Source organism: Staurois parvus, unplaced genomic scaffold (genome assembly GCF_062004578.1).
Source record: "Staurois parvus isolate SC_StPar_1 unplaced genomic scaffold, SC_StPar_1.0 ptg000048l, whole genome shotgun sequence".
NCBI classification, from domain to species: Eukaryota; Metazoa; Chordata; class Amphibia; order Anura; family Ranidae; genus Staurois; species Staurois parvus.
In genome coordinates, this window is record NW_028317844.1 from 17313617 (window position 1) to 17330686 (window position 17070).

Genomic DNA, 17070 nt, shown 5'->3' on the forward strand with positions numbered 1-17070 from the left:
TGAGAAGGCTCGTTTTCCCTGTTGTACTGTAAGTGTCCAGCTATAAACATTAAATTGATGATTACTTTGTTTTGTTGGTCAACTATGTGTTTGTTTTTTTTAAAGATCTCATTATCCTTTTGCATGTTTCCTGCTGTCCCACCTGAGTTTAAGTTTGTGTGGGCAATCCGAATATGGGACACCTGTTGTGAAGAATGTTGTTGCTATCGGTGGAAATATTTTTGAGAGGAAAACTGTCACTACAAGTAGGCAGCTTATTGCATAATGGTTGGTTACCTCCTCCGGGTCTTGAGAAATGTTTACGACATGTGTAAGAGCCAATCAGCCAGAGATACATTCGTCCTTCTCTGTAGTCCTGACACTCGGCTTTGTACTTTTTGCAATTGCTGGATTTTACTTTGTCAGTTTATGCTTGCATATCCAATTCTCTGTGTTGAATTGTAGAGATGTTTGTGTGTTGATATGACTTGTCTTTAGTGTCAGTTCAAGTGATGTTATCTCTTGATTTAGCTGACACAGACATCTGTGCTCCTATCTCCTTTCTGCTTTCCAATATCTTATTATTTTAGAAACCACACAGCATATGGGATTTATACTCAACAAAATCAAAGTGATGTACACAAGCACCACAATTCATTACATCCAAATTCATAAATCCACAGGTTGCGTCAAGGTTATCACAGCTCCAGTTCAACAACAGTCTCCTCAAAATACTATGTTTCTATAACACAGAATAATGTAGCAGAATCCATAGGACTGTAAAAAAAAAAACCACATCACAGAAAATTTCATAAACCCACAGGTTATGTATGGGTTATCTTCAGTTCATCCACAGGCTCCTCAAGATATTATGTCTATAATGCAGATTAGTATAGCAAAATTCATTGGTCTGTAAAGAAGCCTAGAAATTACAGTAAGTCTCTCCTTGTACATACACTTCAGTGCATTCACTTACATAGTTCTATTGTATATCTTCAGAAGCAACAGTTATCAACAAAGTAGGATACTGACTTGTTAATGTGCTTTAGTTTATCAGCCTCCTTAGGAATAATTGTCAAACATACTCAGAGGGTTAGATATCATACCAATGCCATTCAGCTATGGAATGTCAGCTGTCAGATCAGCAGTGACCATTATGATCCTTGTTCCCTTATGCAAAGAGCCTTGTTTTTGGTCCAATCCCCAGGTTCAGCATCATGGCTCACTGGAAACCTCAAACATACTCTCTGAATGCTTCCCTACATGTTCTGCATTCCACACCTTACAACTACTGCAATTAGTTCTTAATCTTCGCCCTTACTGTGGTGGTGATCACCATCCCTTCAAAGGATTAAGCAAAACAATTCTCCTTGTGTTATAAAAATGCAATGTTTTGTTCAAGAATAGAGTAAAACTGCCACAAACATATAAAGAGGAACACCCCCGAGCTCAGCACCCACATACAATACTTCTACATTCTAGTGAGTTCCACAGTCCTATAGCCAAAGCATTTTGAAGCGTTTTTTTTTTCATCGTGGCCCCCTAATGAAAAATAAAGAGTGAATTTTCATGCTCACATGTTTGTAAGTAGTTTTACCTGATTCTTAAAATAAAACCTGTTTTTATTACACAAGGAGAAGGATTTTGCCTAGTCTTTTGAAGGGATGATGGTTCAATGTCTTCAGTATTAAAATAAACACCTGTAATATCACCTTATTTCACCTCTCCGCTGACTAATAAATTGTATATTGTAAATTGTGATAGTCTTATACTGCATCACTACCAAATGCATATTTATATCCCAGAATCCCAGGTGGGCCTCGTTAGTTTTCCTTATGTGTACATGTGACAAGGGGTCACTCTTTACATCTGGAGGAAAATAAATTTAATCTCCAAACACGGAAAGGTTTCTTCACAGTGAGAGCTGTGAAAATGTGGAATAGACTCCCTCAAGAGTTGGTTCTGGCCAACTGAGTGGATTGCTTTAAAAAAGGCTTGGATTCTTTCCTAGATACACAGAATATAACTGGATACTAACATTTATAGGTAAAGTTGATTCAGGGAATATCCGATTGCCTCTTGGAGGATCAGGAAGGAATTTTTTCCCCTGCAAGAGCAAATTGGATCATGCTTTCCTGGGTTTTTTTTTTTTGCATTCCTCTAGATCAACTGTAGGTATAGGATTTTAATTTTTCTTTTTTTTTTAATGGTTTAACTGCATGGACTTTTGTCTTTTTTCAGCCAGACTACCTATGTAACTATATAGTCATAGTTAACATTATGTGGTTGTTGCTATTTCTTGTCATGTTGACAAAGGAGACTTGTGTGTCTGTCTCCAAAACATAGGTCGTTATGGGATTTTAGTAAACCTATTGCTACTTTGCTCTTCTGCATTTTTTTCTGACTGTTACCTTACTTTGCTCTGTTTACTATGGTTTTTAGGAGAGAAATGTGATGCAAACAGCATACAAAACAGGAGTACCAGGTATCCCAAATGAAAAGAAAAAAGATTTTGCTTTTGACAAACTTTACATTTACTAAAGTCAGGTCAGTGAAATAAGATTGAATATGTAGACATGTGGTTACCATGAGTATATATTTTAAAGAAATAACTGTCTTAGTGGAGATGTTGGTACTAATGGGTTATTGCGGGGGAATGGTAATGATATATTGCAAAGTTAAACTGCCTACAACTCCTCCTTGATTCAGTATAACAATCTGATATGGATCAAGCAATGTGGTCTTCTGTAGAGGGAAACAATAGGCAATTGCAATGGTCAAAAGAGCAAATGTTTCCCCAGGATGTTGGAACAGAAATGCTAGTATGGAATTACCAAAATAAAAAATGAATTAATAAAATAAATATACATGTGGCCTTCCTGGAAAACTCTAAACTAAAACTGACTGACTGGATAATTTTTCTTTACACTAAGTTTCCCAAACAAATAATATTAACTGACCCTACTGTCTATCATAAATCAGTCCTATTTGACTTTGAAAAGATTCAGTCCCAAGAGATTTGAAAATAGAAATAACAAAATTAAAATAAAGATCCTTATCCCTATGGTAAAGCTTTGTGAATTGAGCTGTATAAATGATGGGAGCTTAATTCTCATAAATGGAAATACTACAAATAAACTTTATAGGCACAAAGACTAGGTACACGTATAAATAAAATCCATATTGCTTTATTTGACATTATGTCACATATAGACCATAGTATTAAAAACCTATTTGGTAATATCCCTGCATTTGTTGCGGGGATATTACCAAATAGGTTTTTAATACTATGGTCTATATGTGACATAATGTCAAATAAAGCAATATGGATTTTATTTATACGTGTACCTAGTCTTTGTGCCTATAAAGTCCATTTGCAGTATTTCTGTTTCTTCTGACTAGTCAAAATCAGGACGTGGCACTGGTGTATATATTAGGAGTGACCCTTCACCCGAGGGCACCCCAACCCCCCTTTTTATTAAATCTCATAAATCATCCATTTTTAGAAGTAACTTAAAAAATCTTTTTAGGGTTCGTTCACATCATGGTGCAGAGATTTCTGTTTTTCTGCGTGTGTTCTGCAAGGGAACAACAAAATCAGTTGTTCTCTATGTGCCCTGTTCATACCACAACACTAGTGTCATATGCAGATTTTTATTGTGCAGGAATCTGCAACGTGCATAAAAACTGATGTCTCTACAAGTGAAATCAGTAAGTTTCCATCAGTTTTTCTGCATGTATGGTGTGAACGAGGCCTTAATTATTACAACACGTTATGCAAAAAAAAAAAATTAGACAGTTTATTTAGCCATATAATCTATACTGTAAAAAAATCCTGGACCCCTAACATTTGGTAATAGTTGATTACAGCAACATATGGTTAATAAAGCTGTTCTTATATTAAAAAACAGAGACTGTTCTGATCTATTTCAGAATATCTGGAGGCCATCGTCTGATATACAAGTCACATACAGTAAATATCAACATATATATTTTTGGCAACTCTATTGCATGCTGTAAACACATATGATACATAAGACACATTAAGAAAAAAATTCTGTTATACCAATGTTTAGTCAAACAGACTGTATCAAGCTGAATGTGTATTTCTAAGGATCAACATTTTTGTTAGGATGTATGATTTATTGTGTATTATTATCTGGAATATATTATGAAAAAAAAATTAAAAGAAAAAAAAATAATTGACACTTTAGTGGATAGGCCACACATTTTGAATTAGGATATAGAAAATGAAAAACACATAAATCTAGGATAGCAAATCTAACAGAAAGCCCATGTCTTTTAGACAGATTAAAAGAGCCTTATGGCTTAAAGACACCATAGTCACTTAAAGCAGTATGTGACTGTTTCATCAGTGCTGCAGGAGGCCTTATCCATGCCCTAACCAGCCAAACTTTAATATCCTGACTACTAGGCTCTGATTGCAAAACTCCATTCCCAACATACTTTAGCAGCGCAAAGCTGGCTGGATACTAGAACACACTGCAGGGGCTGATTAAGAAAATGTCAGGCTTCGTAATATCAATCCCATGAACATTCATACATCTGCTCCTTTTCCATTCCTTGCACTCATGCCCCATCTTATTTTGATTCTCTGCAAACCCTGTTCAGCATACACCTAATGGAGGACACCTGTAGGCTAGACAACTATCACACTTTAAAGCTGTACAAATAAAAGTCAGGTACATACATGAACTGGAATTACTGACATTAACATTTGTTTTTACCAGCGGGTCTTGACATCATCTGAAACTTAGATGGAAAGGGAATTGGGAGCATTTCTATTTTATGAATTTGATCAGATACAAAACAGACAGCTTAGTCATTACCACTAGAGATTATGAATAATAGTATCATTTTACATTTGGACACAAATTAGCGTACATATTAATTTAATGTTAATATGGAAAGTTACCCTGAAGATATTTGAAAGGGTGCAGTGGTTTGTCCAGATGCAACAGTTTTAAAATTATGGTAAGAGTAGCAGCTATTTATTCACTAAAGCATATCTCCTCTTTTTTGATTATAATTGGGTCCAGGTTCACATTAATGTAGTGTGGGAAACGCTGCGAATCCTGTGCGTTTCCTGCACCACATTGCAATCACATGGCATTCATGCAATCTGTTGCGGGTGTCAATGTTAAATTAATGACACCCTGAAACAGATCTCAAAACACAGTGCATTTGCTAGAAATTGCTTTCTGGTGCAGGCAAGGTACTGCACAGGGGTGGACTGACAACTCATGGGGCCCCTGTGTCCTCTCCCACACTCAAACCACACCGAAAAAAGCCTATGAAAGTTACCAGGGACATCTCATGGGGCCCCCTACTGACCCCGGGCCCTCGGGCAGTGCCGAATTCCCCAATGGTCAGTCCGCCCCTGGTCCTGCACCTTTTTTGTGTGGATGCGATTTAAGCCATACAAAATGCATGGCTCAACTCACATCGCACAGACATTCCATGTATTTGTCCTGCAATGCATTAGTGTGAACCCGGTCTGACTGTATATGGCATGGAAACAAATTATCAGCCTTATGAGTTGTACTGTATACATTTTATCTGGATGTATCCTTTGCATCCAGTGATGAACGCTCAAGTTGTCGAAGGCACATTGATCTACGGTTGTATATATTTATAACTATTCAGTTATAACATGTTCTGCATGTTTCCTACAAAAATGAGTAAGATAGGTAGCAAATTTACAGAACTGATTTTTTCTGGCTTATCTCACAGCTAACCCTAATTATTTTAATGAAAACAATTAAAGCTGAAACTTTGGGATGACCAGAGACTGCGGACAGCACAGGGATGACCAGAGACTGCGGACAGCACAGGGATGACCAGAGACTGCGGACAGCACAGGGATGACCAGAGACTGCGGACAGCACAGGGATGACCAGAGACTGCGGACAGCACAGGGATGACCAGAGACTGCGGACAGCACAGGGATGACCAGAGACTGCGGACAGCACAGGGATGACCAGAGACTGCGGACAGTACAGATGACTGCTGACCTTTGGGGAGGTGGGGAGCGGGTACCTGAATTTGACAGGTACCCGCTCTTACTTCCGCAGAGTTTTTGTTTGATCTTACCTGTTCCTCGATCCAGCCGCGCGCTGTCTTCCCGGCTTCTGTAATGGCGCTCGGCATGACAGCCGGGTGCCCAGTGCGCATGAGCGAGAAGCACTTGTGCTTTGTGATTGGTCCGGCGGCTTCTGGGATCTGTCATGTGTCCCAGGTACCGCCTTACCATTCACAAAAAGCACCGCTTCTTGCGCATGAGCACTTGGCACCCAGCTGTCATGCCCAGTGCCCACACTACAGAAGCCGGAAGACAGCGCGCCGCTGGATAGAGGAACAGGTAAGGTCCCGCTGCAGAGCTGAGCGGCCGGCCCGGTATTCTGACACGGCCGCGGTGGAAATACCGGACTGGCCGCTCCATATTCGCCTTATAAGACGCACTGACATTTCCCCCCCAGTTTTGGGGAAGAAAAAGTGCGTCTTATACGGCGAAAAATACGGTAAATATTAAAACGTGTCTTAAAAAAAACAAGACTGCTTTCATTATGGCTAATCAAGCAACACATCTTCAGTATCTACCTATCCCTGTATACTTTTGTCACATATCCATACCTAGTATTTCAAAGAAGGCACATGATCAGTATTCAAAATTCCAATTAATTTGCAGGATAAATAGATGGCTGTTTCTCAATGTGGTTCGTAAACCAAGGTCCACTTCCTCAGGAGAATGTAGGAGTTACTAAAGATGCCTTCTTTCTTGGAATTGTGAATACACATCTTGTGCCTTCTGTGAAATAATACATGCAGTGTGTATATATGATGTATGTGGGGATGAGTAGATATTGTGGATGTGTTGATCTGCCATAAGAAGTCAGCCTTCTTTTTTAACACACGTATTATGTTTTTTTTTTATTCTATGAATATAATTATGTAGTATGTTTAATAATACTGTACGTCTCTAATATACACTATATTGCCAAAAGTATTGGAACACCCCTCCAAATCATTGAATTCAGGTGTTCCAATCACCTCCATGGCCACAGGTGTATAAAATCAAGCACCTAGCGGTAGGCCACGTAACATGACAGAGTGGGGTCGGCGCATGCTGAAGCGCACAATGTGCAGAAGTCGCCAACTTTCTGCAGAGTCAATAGCTAAAGACCTCCAAATTTCATGTGTCCTTCAGATTAGCACAACAGTGCATAGAATGGGTTTCCATGGCTGAGGAGCTGCATCCAAGCCTTACATCCAAGTGCAATACAAAGTGTCAGATGCAGTGGTGTAAAGAATGCCGCCACTGGACTCTAGAGCAGTGGAGATGTGTTCTCTGGCGTGACAAATCACACTTCTCTGTCTGGCAATCTGATGGACATGTCTGGGTTTGGCAGTTGCAAGAAGAATGGCACTTGCCTGACTGCATTGTGCCAAGTGTAAAGTTTGATGGAGGGGGGATTATGATGTGGAGTTGTTTTTCAGGGGTTGGGCTTGGCCCCTTAGTTCCCCTGAAGGGAACTCTTAATATGTCAGCATAACAATATTTTGGACAATTTCATGCTCCCAACTTTGTGGGAACAGTTTGGGGATGGCCCCTTCCTGTTCCAACATGACTGTGCACCAGTGCACAAAGCAAGGTCCATAAAGACATGGATGAGTGAGTTTGGAGTGGAGGAACTTGACTGGCCTGCACAGAGTCCTGACCTCAACCCAATGGAACAACTTTGGGATGAATTAGAGCAGAGACTGGGGCCAGGCCTTCTCATCCGACATCAGTGCCTGACCTCACAAATGCACTTCTGGAAGAATGGTCAAACATTCCCGTAGACAGACTCCTAACCTTGTGGACAGCCTTCCCAGAAGAATTGAAGCTGTTATAGCTGCAATGGGTGGGCCAACCCAATATTGAACCCTACGGACTAAGACTGGGATGTCTTCAAAGTTCCTGTGCGTGTAAAGGCAGGCGTCGGAATACTTTTGGCAATATAGTGTATGTGTACCTAAAATGTCCCCTGATTTTATTCTGTTGTCTTATTGGAGCTATTATTAAGAGTTAAAACACAGTAGAGAGAGGAAGAGCATGACTGTTGTTGCATGGCAGAGCTGTGTAAATCTCAGAACTGGATAGACAGAAATACAAATCTTTTGGCAGGTAAAACAGCTCCAATATTCTCTCTATCTGCTTATTCTATCTGGTAAATGCTTGCCTGAATTTCAGCTTTAATTGCCCTACAACTCTCAAAGGTGAGCTTCATGTCATATAGTGGGGTGAAGTGTTTGCTTCAAATATTCAATCCTATGTAGGAGTAAATCTCCCTATGCTATGCTGATGTTTGAAATGAACATGTCCGCTTCAATTTAGTAATACCGCCTCCATAATGTTGTTTATCCCATAGGAACTTTCTCACACCTATGTCAGGAGTGGGAGTACTTTGTTAGGAAACTGTATTAATATTTTAAAATATGCCAGGAAAGCTGTGTCTCTTATACTGAAAATTCCTTATTTTTATATATTATTCTAACATGAAGACCTTTCAGTTTAAAGACATCTCTACTGATGTAGGTTTCATTAAAACAGGCCATTTCCCCAGTATGAATATTTGTAATTCCCATTCTCCAAGTCACTGGTTTACATAAAAAGTATCCATCCACCATTAACCTGCTCTATTGAATGGACAAGATTGCCATGTCAGTTAAATATTACAACAAAGCTGAATACCAAATATGTTTTAAAAAACCATGTGGTTTCATTGCAGCAGGAATCGAATAATCCAGATTTGATACACTGAATTCAGTTGCGTCAAAGGTCAATCCTGATACAACAACTTGGGCCTTTGAAGTGACTCACCTGTAATTAAGTTGATCCTGGTCACAACTAATGCAATTTTCATATGTGGTATGTCGCAGGCCATGTTGCATTGACATTCCATAAAATGTTCAATCCCCATAATATATTGTTTTAGTAACTGTCAGGTATGCAGTCACTCAGATATAGATATAAACAATATAAAAAAAGCTACAAAAGAGTAAGAATACCAGCCACATGCAGGAATGGTATTCAGAACATATAGACAAACTATTAGGCTACATTCACACCTGAGCATTGTGTTTTTGAGTGTTTTGTTGTATGTTTTTATGCACGTTTTTGCACAGCGTTTTTGAGCTTTGATGTTTTTTCAACAGCCAGAAGAAAACTTTTTATCTGTTTCATCATTTGTTGCTATGTTTTTCAGCTTTTTTATCTTTTTCATCAGCTTTTCTTTCATTTTCTGTATTTATTTATAATTTTTAGGGTTAGGGGGTAATTTATTATTATTTATGTATTTATTTAATAAAAAATAAAAAAAATATTAACACATTTATTATTTATTTTTGTTTTTATTTCTTTGTTGGGGTTAGATTTAGGGTTAGGGGTTGGGTTGGGGGTTAGGTGTTATTTTGTTTATTTATTCATTCACTTTTTTTTTTTATTATTATTATTAATAATTTATTTATTGGTTAGGGGTTAGGTTTAGGGGTCACTTATTACATTGATTTAAAAAAAAAAAAGGCCGACAATTTTGAGAAAAAAAACAATATTTTTGACTTTTTTCTATTAAACATGTCCAGTAAAAAAATTTTAAAAATCTAATTTTGTCATAAATTTACACCAAAATGTATTCTGCTACATGTCTTTGATAAAAAAAATCCCAATACATGTAAATTAATTGGTTTACGTGAAAGTTTTAGTGTTTACAAATGGCAGTATATATACTGGAATTTTTTAACATTTTTTAAATTTATTTTTTATTATTAGTAATGGCGGCTATCAGCGACTTTAGTAGGACTGCAGGACTGCGGTGGACACTCTGACACTGTACTAAAAAAAAAGCACTGACACTGTACTAATGGCACTGGGCAGGAAGGTGTTAAGGTGAGGGGCGATCAAAGGGTTAACTGTGTGCTGCGAGTGTTTTACTAGGGGGCCATGTCAGTGTGCTTTACTGTAATCACACTGCTCTGGATGGCTGTGCTGTGCACAGCCATCCAGAGCAGTGTGCCCAAGCTGACAGAGAGGAGGACTGTTAGTAAACAAAACAGTTCTCCCCATCGGAGATCTTCGGAAATCACCAGGCGCCAGCAAGTACTTACAGGCCGGGACCTGGTGATTGACAACAGCGGGTGATGGTGGAGCGGGTAGGCTACCCGGAAATGCATAATCACATATATGTACGTGATTTTGAGCACCCGTGCCGCCCTGTAGCAGTATTTCTGCTATAGGGAGGACGGAAAGCGGTTAAAGGGCCACATACATACAAATAGAAAGATCCATTTGAATAACTGAAAGGGAGATTATCGGATGGGAGAGAGTCCATATTTGGGAGAAATATTACCTCCAGAAGGAATTAAGCTCTTTGACCTGTAAGAGGGCAAGTCGCATACTGGACGTGAGCATGGATTTTTTTAATGGTGGAGGATAATGCACCTATGCATGAGTTTAGAAAAGCACATGGACTTTCATTTATAAATTGCATGCACCTGTGGATATTCTTTATAAATGATATGCACTTTAAGAATAGCACTTTATTTCAATATTTGTGTGAATTTTTATATGATTTATTTATTTTTTGGGCACATGTGGGGGATGATTATATTTGCACCCGAACTTTGATAGTAACAGCACTTTTTTTCTAAGTTATGTATATATGAATATATGAGAAGGTTTTTTGCACTTTAGGGAGGCACAGCAATTTATTTATTGATGGACAACTTGTAAACTAGGTGCACAGTTCCATTGCAGAACATTACAATAGGTAACACTTTATCTTTCAAAAACAGGAGGTTGGTCCACTCTAAGGTAATATTTCAGTTTTTGCTATAGATTCTCTTGATTTGACCTGCCTTATGGGCCTGTGTCAACAGACCTTTGGGCTTTTGTTGATGGTATCAATTTGATATCAATTTAAGATGCTTCTGAGATCATTATTTAACATTTGCTGACAGGTGCATTTGACCTGCAGTTGAGTTGCATTTATTCTGCTTCAAGCAGGTTTTGCATTCCTATAGACTTGTATGACAGACTAAAATCCACTTAAAGTGAAAAAATCCTGATGCCAAAGGCCCTATTTCCTACAAACATAATCTGTGGAACTCAGTTGGTAATATTTATTTTCCCTTCAATTCCTGGGTCTGCTCACCACCTCTGGTATTATGAGAGGCTCATAGTTCCCTGTGGGATTTTGTATTTATTTATTTTATACTATGGAGGATGCAACAGGAATTTCTGGAACACAAAAACATGGACAGCAACAAAGCTCCAACATAGACAGAAACTAAATTGGGAATTATAGTAGGGGAATCTTTCTGTTGTCATATGAAAGAAATATAAGACGTCAATGAACGACTTAGTGCACCCTTCTCAGACTAAAACTAGAACATTACTTTTGGAAAACTTGAGCTTTAACTGAAATATTGAGCCTCAGAAAGAATCAATAATTTGTCAAAAAAGGCAGAGAGAAAATTATTTAATTACTAACCAATATCAACAAACCGATGCTGGAAAGTGTGGCGATAGCTTTGGAATAGAAGAAGGTTAATAACATGTAAACAGTTTACCATAGATCAGGGAAATCTGTTTACAGGGCCTCACAATCTCTAGGCTGATTTCTATACAGTGTTCTTGGAAGACATATGGGATGGAAATTTTGTCGACGTCAATGACTACTTCGTTTTACCAAGAGTAGTCAGTAAGAAACAATACGGCAATGTAATGAGATTCAGTAGCTCTGTCTTCAGCCTGTCCATCACGCAAGGCTTATATAAAACACTCTGACGCTAATCCACAGTTCTCCCCAGCCTTCACCTCTGATGCATATTAGATTCATCCATGGTATATTACATTACTAGTATAACCTTTGCAAAAATGATGAACTTGGCAAGTCTTCAGGCAATATTACAGGTCTAAATTTAATTCCTCACTATTGGGTTTTTCTGAAGGTGAATTACTTATTTACTAAGATAAAACAAAATAAATCCTTATTGCCTCCTGAAAAACAACACTAAAGTGGTTGATATTTATGGTCATTGTTAACTCATTCTCAGTGACCATGAATAAAAAGCATAGCCTTCAGCAATAAACTAGTTGTGGAGAATGTGTATAACAGCATTAGTAGAGAAGCAGTAATGATAACTAATAGGTGTGTACTGCAATCACTGCTGTCAGTCATCAAAAAAAAAATAGATAAAAATAAAACAACCCATTTTACCTTCACAAATCCTGTTTAATTTACCCCACAGTTATTATCATTTGCATATCTATTTTTATAAGTGCGCTTGCAACTGAACAGATCTATTTGACCTATCCAAGAGTGAAATTCGTTACATTATATTTTTTAATATGAATTCTTTATTTATGAAAAAAGGCAAGCAGGGATAACAATGCAAAGTACAAAATCTGTAATAAAAAAAAAATGTATAAAAACAGCGGAATTTCTTCTAGTCAGGTAATGAGAGAACCTTTATCAAGGCACATTTGAATATTGCTTGCAGGCAGTTTTGGCCAGGCTGAGCACAGCAAATACAATATCAAGAAGTTTGTACCCTGTTTAACACATAGATAGAATGCCAATACTCCCTTTGCCAATTTCAATAAGTGGGAAATGAGGGATTTAGGGCTATTAATGCAAAAAAAGGGTGAGAGGATAGAGAAGAGAGATTGGAATATGGGGGTGTGAGAAATCGCTTGATGTGATAGAGCATGTAAGGGCACCACCATTCGCTTTCCTTCTTTTTAAGGGCTTTTCTGATCCAATTTCATTAAAAGAAAGTTCAAACAGAGTTCTAGAAATCAAAATCAAGGAGTTTCCCTCGCAGAGGTTTTCAGCATTGCTTTTCCGTCCAAAACCAAATGACATTAAGCCTCCTGACTTACACATTCAACACTGCTACTATGGCCTTACCATTTAGGCCCTTGTTTGTCTCTTACATGCACAAGACTAGCTCTCCTAAGTGGAGCCCTACTGATTCCTGGCAGCGCACTCCTCTGTCTGCTGGGGTGGAGCCCAGAACCACCTTCTTCTAAAAGCCCAGCCCAACCTGTCCAACTAGTGTGCTGGGGAATATACGTTCTCCAGATCCCAAACCGGGTTTTACCAACTGATGAAGAAACTGAAAAAAACGTTTTCCTTTGAATGATACAAGTTCCCTGGAGCCCCTTAACCAGCTTGGGTGAGAATCCTAGGTCATTAAGAGACAAAGGGGGGGAGGGTGAGGAAGAGGAGGTCTAGAGTCACTAGGGTAGGCAAATAGATGGTGAAAGTCAAAAACTCAGATTCCAGAGCCCAATTCCCCCGTCCCCCTTCTCCAGCATAGAGGGAATGTCATGCAGAACCTTATAGTGTTATAGGCAGGCTATGCAGATGATAATAAAGATTTGTATTCTATAGAGTATGTAAGTCCCTCCAATAGAACAATGCTTTCTTATATTTTTCCTCTTGATTCTTTAATGAGGAAGTTAATTTTGCCATGGAACAAAGCTTCTGAACTTTTGAGCATCATAAGGCCATGGTGAGTGGAAAGGTTTGCTTCCACCTTAGTGGAATGTAATCTGTGGCAATATTGAAACTAGAAATGAGTGTTTATATTTACTTTTAGAAAAAGTTTCAGGTGCAATATATTAGCAGCAGGGTCATCATCCAGGTCAACATCTGTTTCTTGGTCAGGGACCAAAATATGGTCCAAAAGAATCTGACACTGGGCACTACCAAAAAATACAATGTGTGGTGCTGACTGCCCATTGGGAGTGCCAGCATAGGGGGTAGGTTTGTGAAAAGATCTTATGGAGACTTATAGGGATTCTTTATGGAGTAAAGAATTTGAAAGCCTGATTCCTGGATCATGTTTGCCACAGAGGACTTGTTGACAAAATAAAGGATATGATCCCACTGAGTCTGTGAAAAAGAAGTCCCTAAATCCCTTTCCCACTTCAAAAGGTATGACATGGAGTAATCCTCGGTAGGGTTGGTTCAGTAGATGGTAGGATATAGCACAAGAAATAGGGGCCCAGTCTAAACAAAGGTGTTCAAAAGCTGTAGCAGTGTTGGCCAATTCCTGTGGTTTAGGTAAAATTAGGAGAAAGTGTCAAAGTTGAGCAGCTCTCCAGAAAGATAGTGGCAGATCTGTTAGGGATTTATATCCTAATAACAGATGTTTTGCCCTCAATTCACTGGCTACCCCCAGGGGTGTGAACTCAAAGTTTGCGAGACCCAACACAAAGTAGGGGTGACCTGATGTGACAGTACAAGGAAGTCTGTGGGGCAGGAGACAGTGGACTCCTGTCTTATACCTATTGTTGGGTGGTTTCTAATTTAGGGGCTTAAGATTGGATGAGCCATGGTAGGCCTTGGAGCGGTGAGCTATGTTACATTTAATATGTCAAGGGTTATGTACTGAAAGCAGAAACTTCAAGAAAAATTTCAGCAATCTTTTTTTGTGTACTGGCCTCTTAAAGGGTGATGCAGTGTATAACTTATAAAGTTGCAAAACATTTATAAATGCAAAGAAGAGTGTACATAACATACCTATCAACCAATCACAAATCAGGTGAGTTCTTATGAGTTACTAAAAATCATTACTTTTATTAAGTAAGCCAGGAAAGATGTTTTTCCCATCCACATAACATTCCTTCATTATCATTATTAGCATTATTATACAGGATTTATAAAGCGCCAACAGTTTAAATTCTATTTTCATTTTGGAGCTTTACTGTTATTATGCATTATTATATTATTATAGAATTAAAGCCTGTAGGCATAAAAAAATGTTTCTAGTAACATGCTTATCCTAACTTATACCCAAAACTTTAACTGGAAGTTCTCCAGTCACTAAAATCAGTTTTTGTACCCATTTACAAAGATAAGAGAGTTGCTTCTGAGCCCAAGTCACTCTAACTATAATAATTTAAATCAAATACTTTTCTATTGCACCTTCAATATACAGCACATGACCACAGACAAAACTACTGTAGGTACTTTCAAACCTGCAAAAGTGAATAGAGCAAGCATGCCACCCACACTGTGCTACATTATGAAATCATTATTTGGAGCATCCTCCATAAATTCAAAGCTACAGGATGCCTTCAAGAATGGTTTTCCTAAAGTGATTCTAAAGCCTCAAGGTTTTTTACCTTGAGTTACAGACTTCTATGTCACAGACTTGCCCCCTCACCCCCCTTAAGACTTACCTGAGCCTCATCAGGATCCAGTCCTGTGCATGAGAGCTGCGGCGCTCCTCAATGGGCAGATCAATAGCAGCGGGAGCCATTTGCTCATGCTCCTGTCAAGCAACTCCAGTGACGAGAGTGTGGGGGGCAGGGCTGAGTCCCAATGTCTGTGTCAATGAACACAGCAGTGGGGCTCAGGAGAGAGCCTGCATGACTGCCCGCATGGGAATCTGCTTCTTATTGGGGGCATCAGCACAAGAGGAGGAGCCAGGAGAAACGGGGGAACCCAAGAAGGGAGGATCGGGGCTGGTCTGTGCAATTCTATTGCACAAAGCAGGTAAGTATAGACATGTTTGTTATTTAGAAAAAAACAAAAAACTCTTACAACCATTTTAAAGACAGCAGTCAGAAGTCTCCCCACTCATAGCAACAAGATGCAGAATGATAAAATTATCTGGCTATGTCTGTGATCATGTCATACCTTATGTATGTCTAGTAAAGCTAAGGTATGTCACTGCAAATGATCAATTCATTTCTAGAAAGAGGAATTTTAACACTTTTACTCACCTGCCATATTTGTTCTTCACTAAGTGATGTTAACTGGTCGCTCTTCAGAACTTCTCTGAGGAGACGGAAAGGTAGTGCAAGAACTTCTTCTGGATGAGTCTTAAGAAGTTCAGACAAGTGCTTTACCAAAAAGTCCACAACTGCTCCCTCCAGTAAGGTCAGATTAAAAAGGTCTGCCAGTTTGTATAAGTCCAAATAATTAAAGCTATTTAGTTCCTAGAATGTAGAAAAAAAAACAATTTCAGCTGCAACAGATATTTTATGGGTATTTATGTTATTAGGTTATATTATAATATTATGTAGTTTCCATATTCATTACTGTGTATGGATTCATTCACATAGGCATAACAAATGCAAAATAAAACCGAATAGAGCCATTCAGACAGGTGCACTAGGGGTTCCAATGTAGCGCTGAGTTTAGTAGCGAAAAAAAAATGAACATATGTGCATCCATGACTGTTAAAATCCTGTTTTTCTTTTATTTTGTATAATCAATGTTTACTGAGTTTTACAAAACAACTTAGGGCACAAAAATACAGAAAAAAAATAGATACAAACTGTACAAAATATTGGTCTACTGTACAACCAGCAGAAGACAAACAACCAAACAGTCAGGACAGATGTTATATCAGTACAGGCAGGTACAACATATTGGAACATTTCCAGTAATAGATAGTAATGATGTCTACAAAATCTCAGTCCCATAGCAAACCCTAAGTAGGAATGCTCAGTATGAACACAAGCTGGAGTGTGTAGGAATAGGTAAGGCCCGTCTTTGTGCAAAAGCGCAGGTAACACCTGTCCATATGTGGAAATAAATAAATTAACAGAGTATGAAGGTGCCGTGGTTGAGATTGCAGGCTGGACTGCTAGCCGGCTAATTAAAAACAAAACCAGAATCAGATACAATAAAATAGAAAACAAAAACACTACAACCTTGTTAGTATGAACAGACACATGGACAACAGCTTCAGTGGGTGTAAACCAAAAGAAGTGGAAGATTCTGGGTTTTTAATGTAGGTATGATTGTAAGTGTGTCTAAACATGCTTAAATGGACACGTTTTTTACAGAAGACTGTCTGTCTGATCTGCCAGCAGGAACCAGCATGCCTTTCCAGACAATGCACACACCCTATTGAATGCAGCCAGCTGACATTGATGTGAGTTTATAATTGAAAAATGATGGAAGCAATACACAACATGAACCTGCAGTCAAGCTATGGACATTTAAGTATTTACATATTCTTAACAAACAGTAAATAAGCTTTCAAGCAAGCCTACACTGACTC

At 38.5% G+C, this 17070-nt stretch overlaps 1 protein-coding gene across 1 annotated transcript in view; it reads right to left on the bottom strand.

The window, feature by feature from the left end:
• The window catches only part of KLHL32 (kelch like family member 32), a 246851-nt gene that overhangs the window by 70871 nt on the left and 158910 nt on the right, over nucleotides 1–17070 (bottom strand). Inside the window, exon 6 of the mRNA XM_089665298.1 lies at nucleotides 15782–15997. Coding sequence (XP_089521424.1) covers nucleotides 15782–15997 — 216 coding nt within the window. The remainder of the gene's footprint in view (nucleotides 1–15781; nucleotides 15998–17070) is intronic.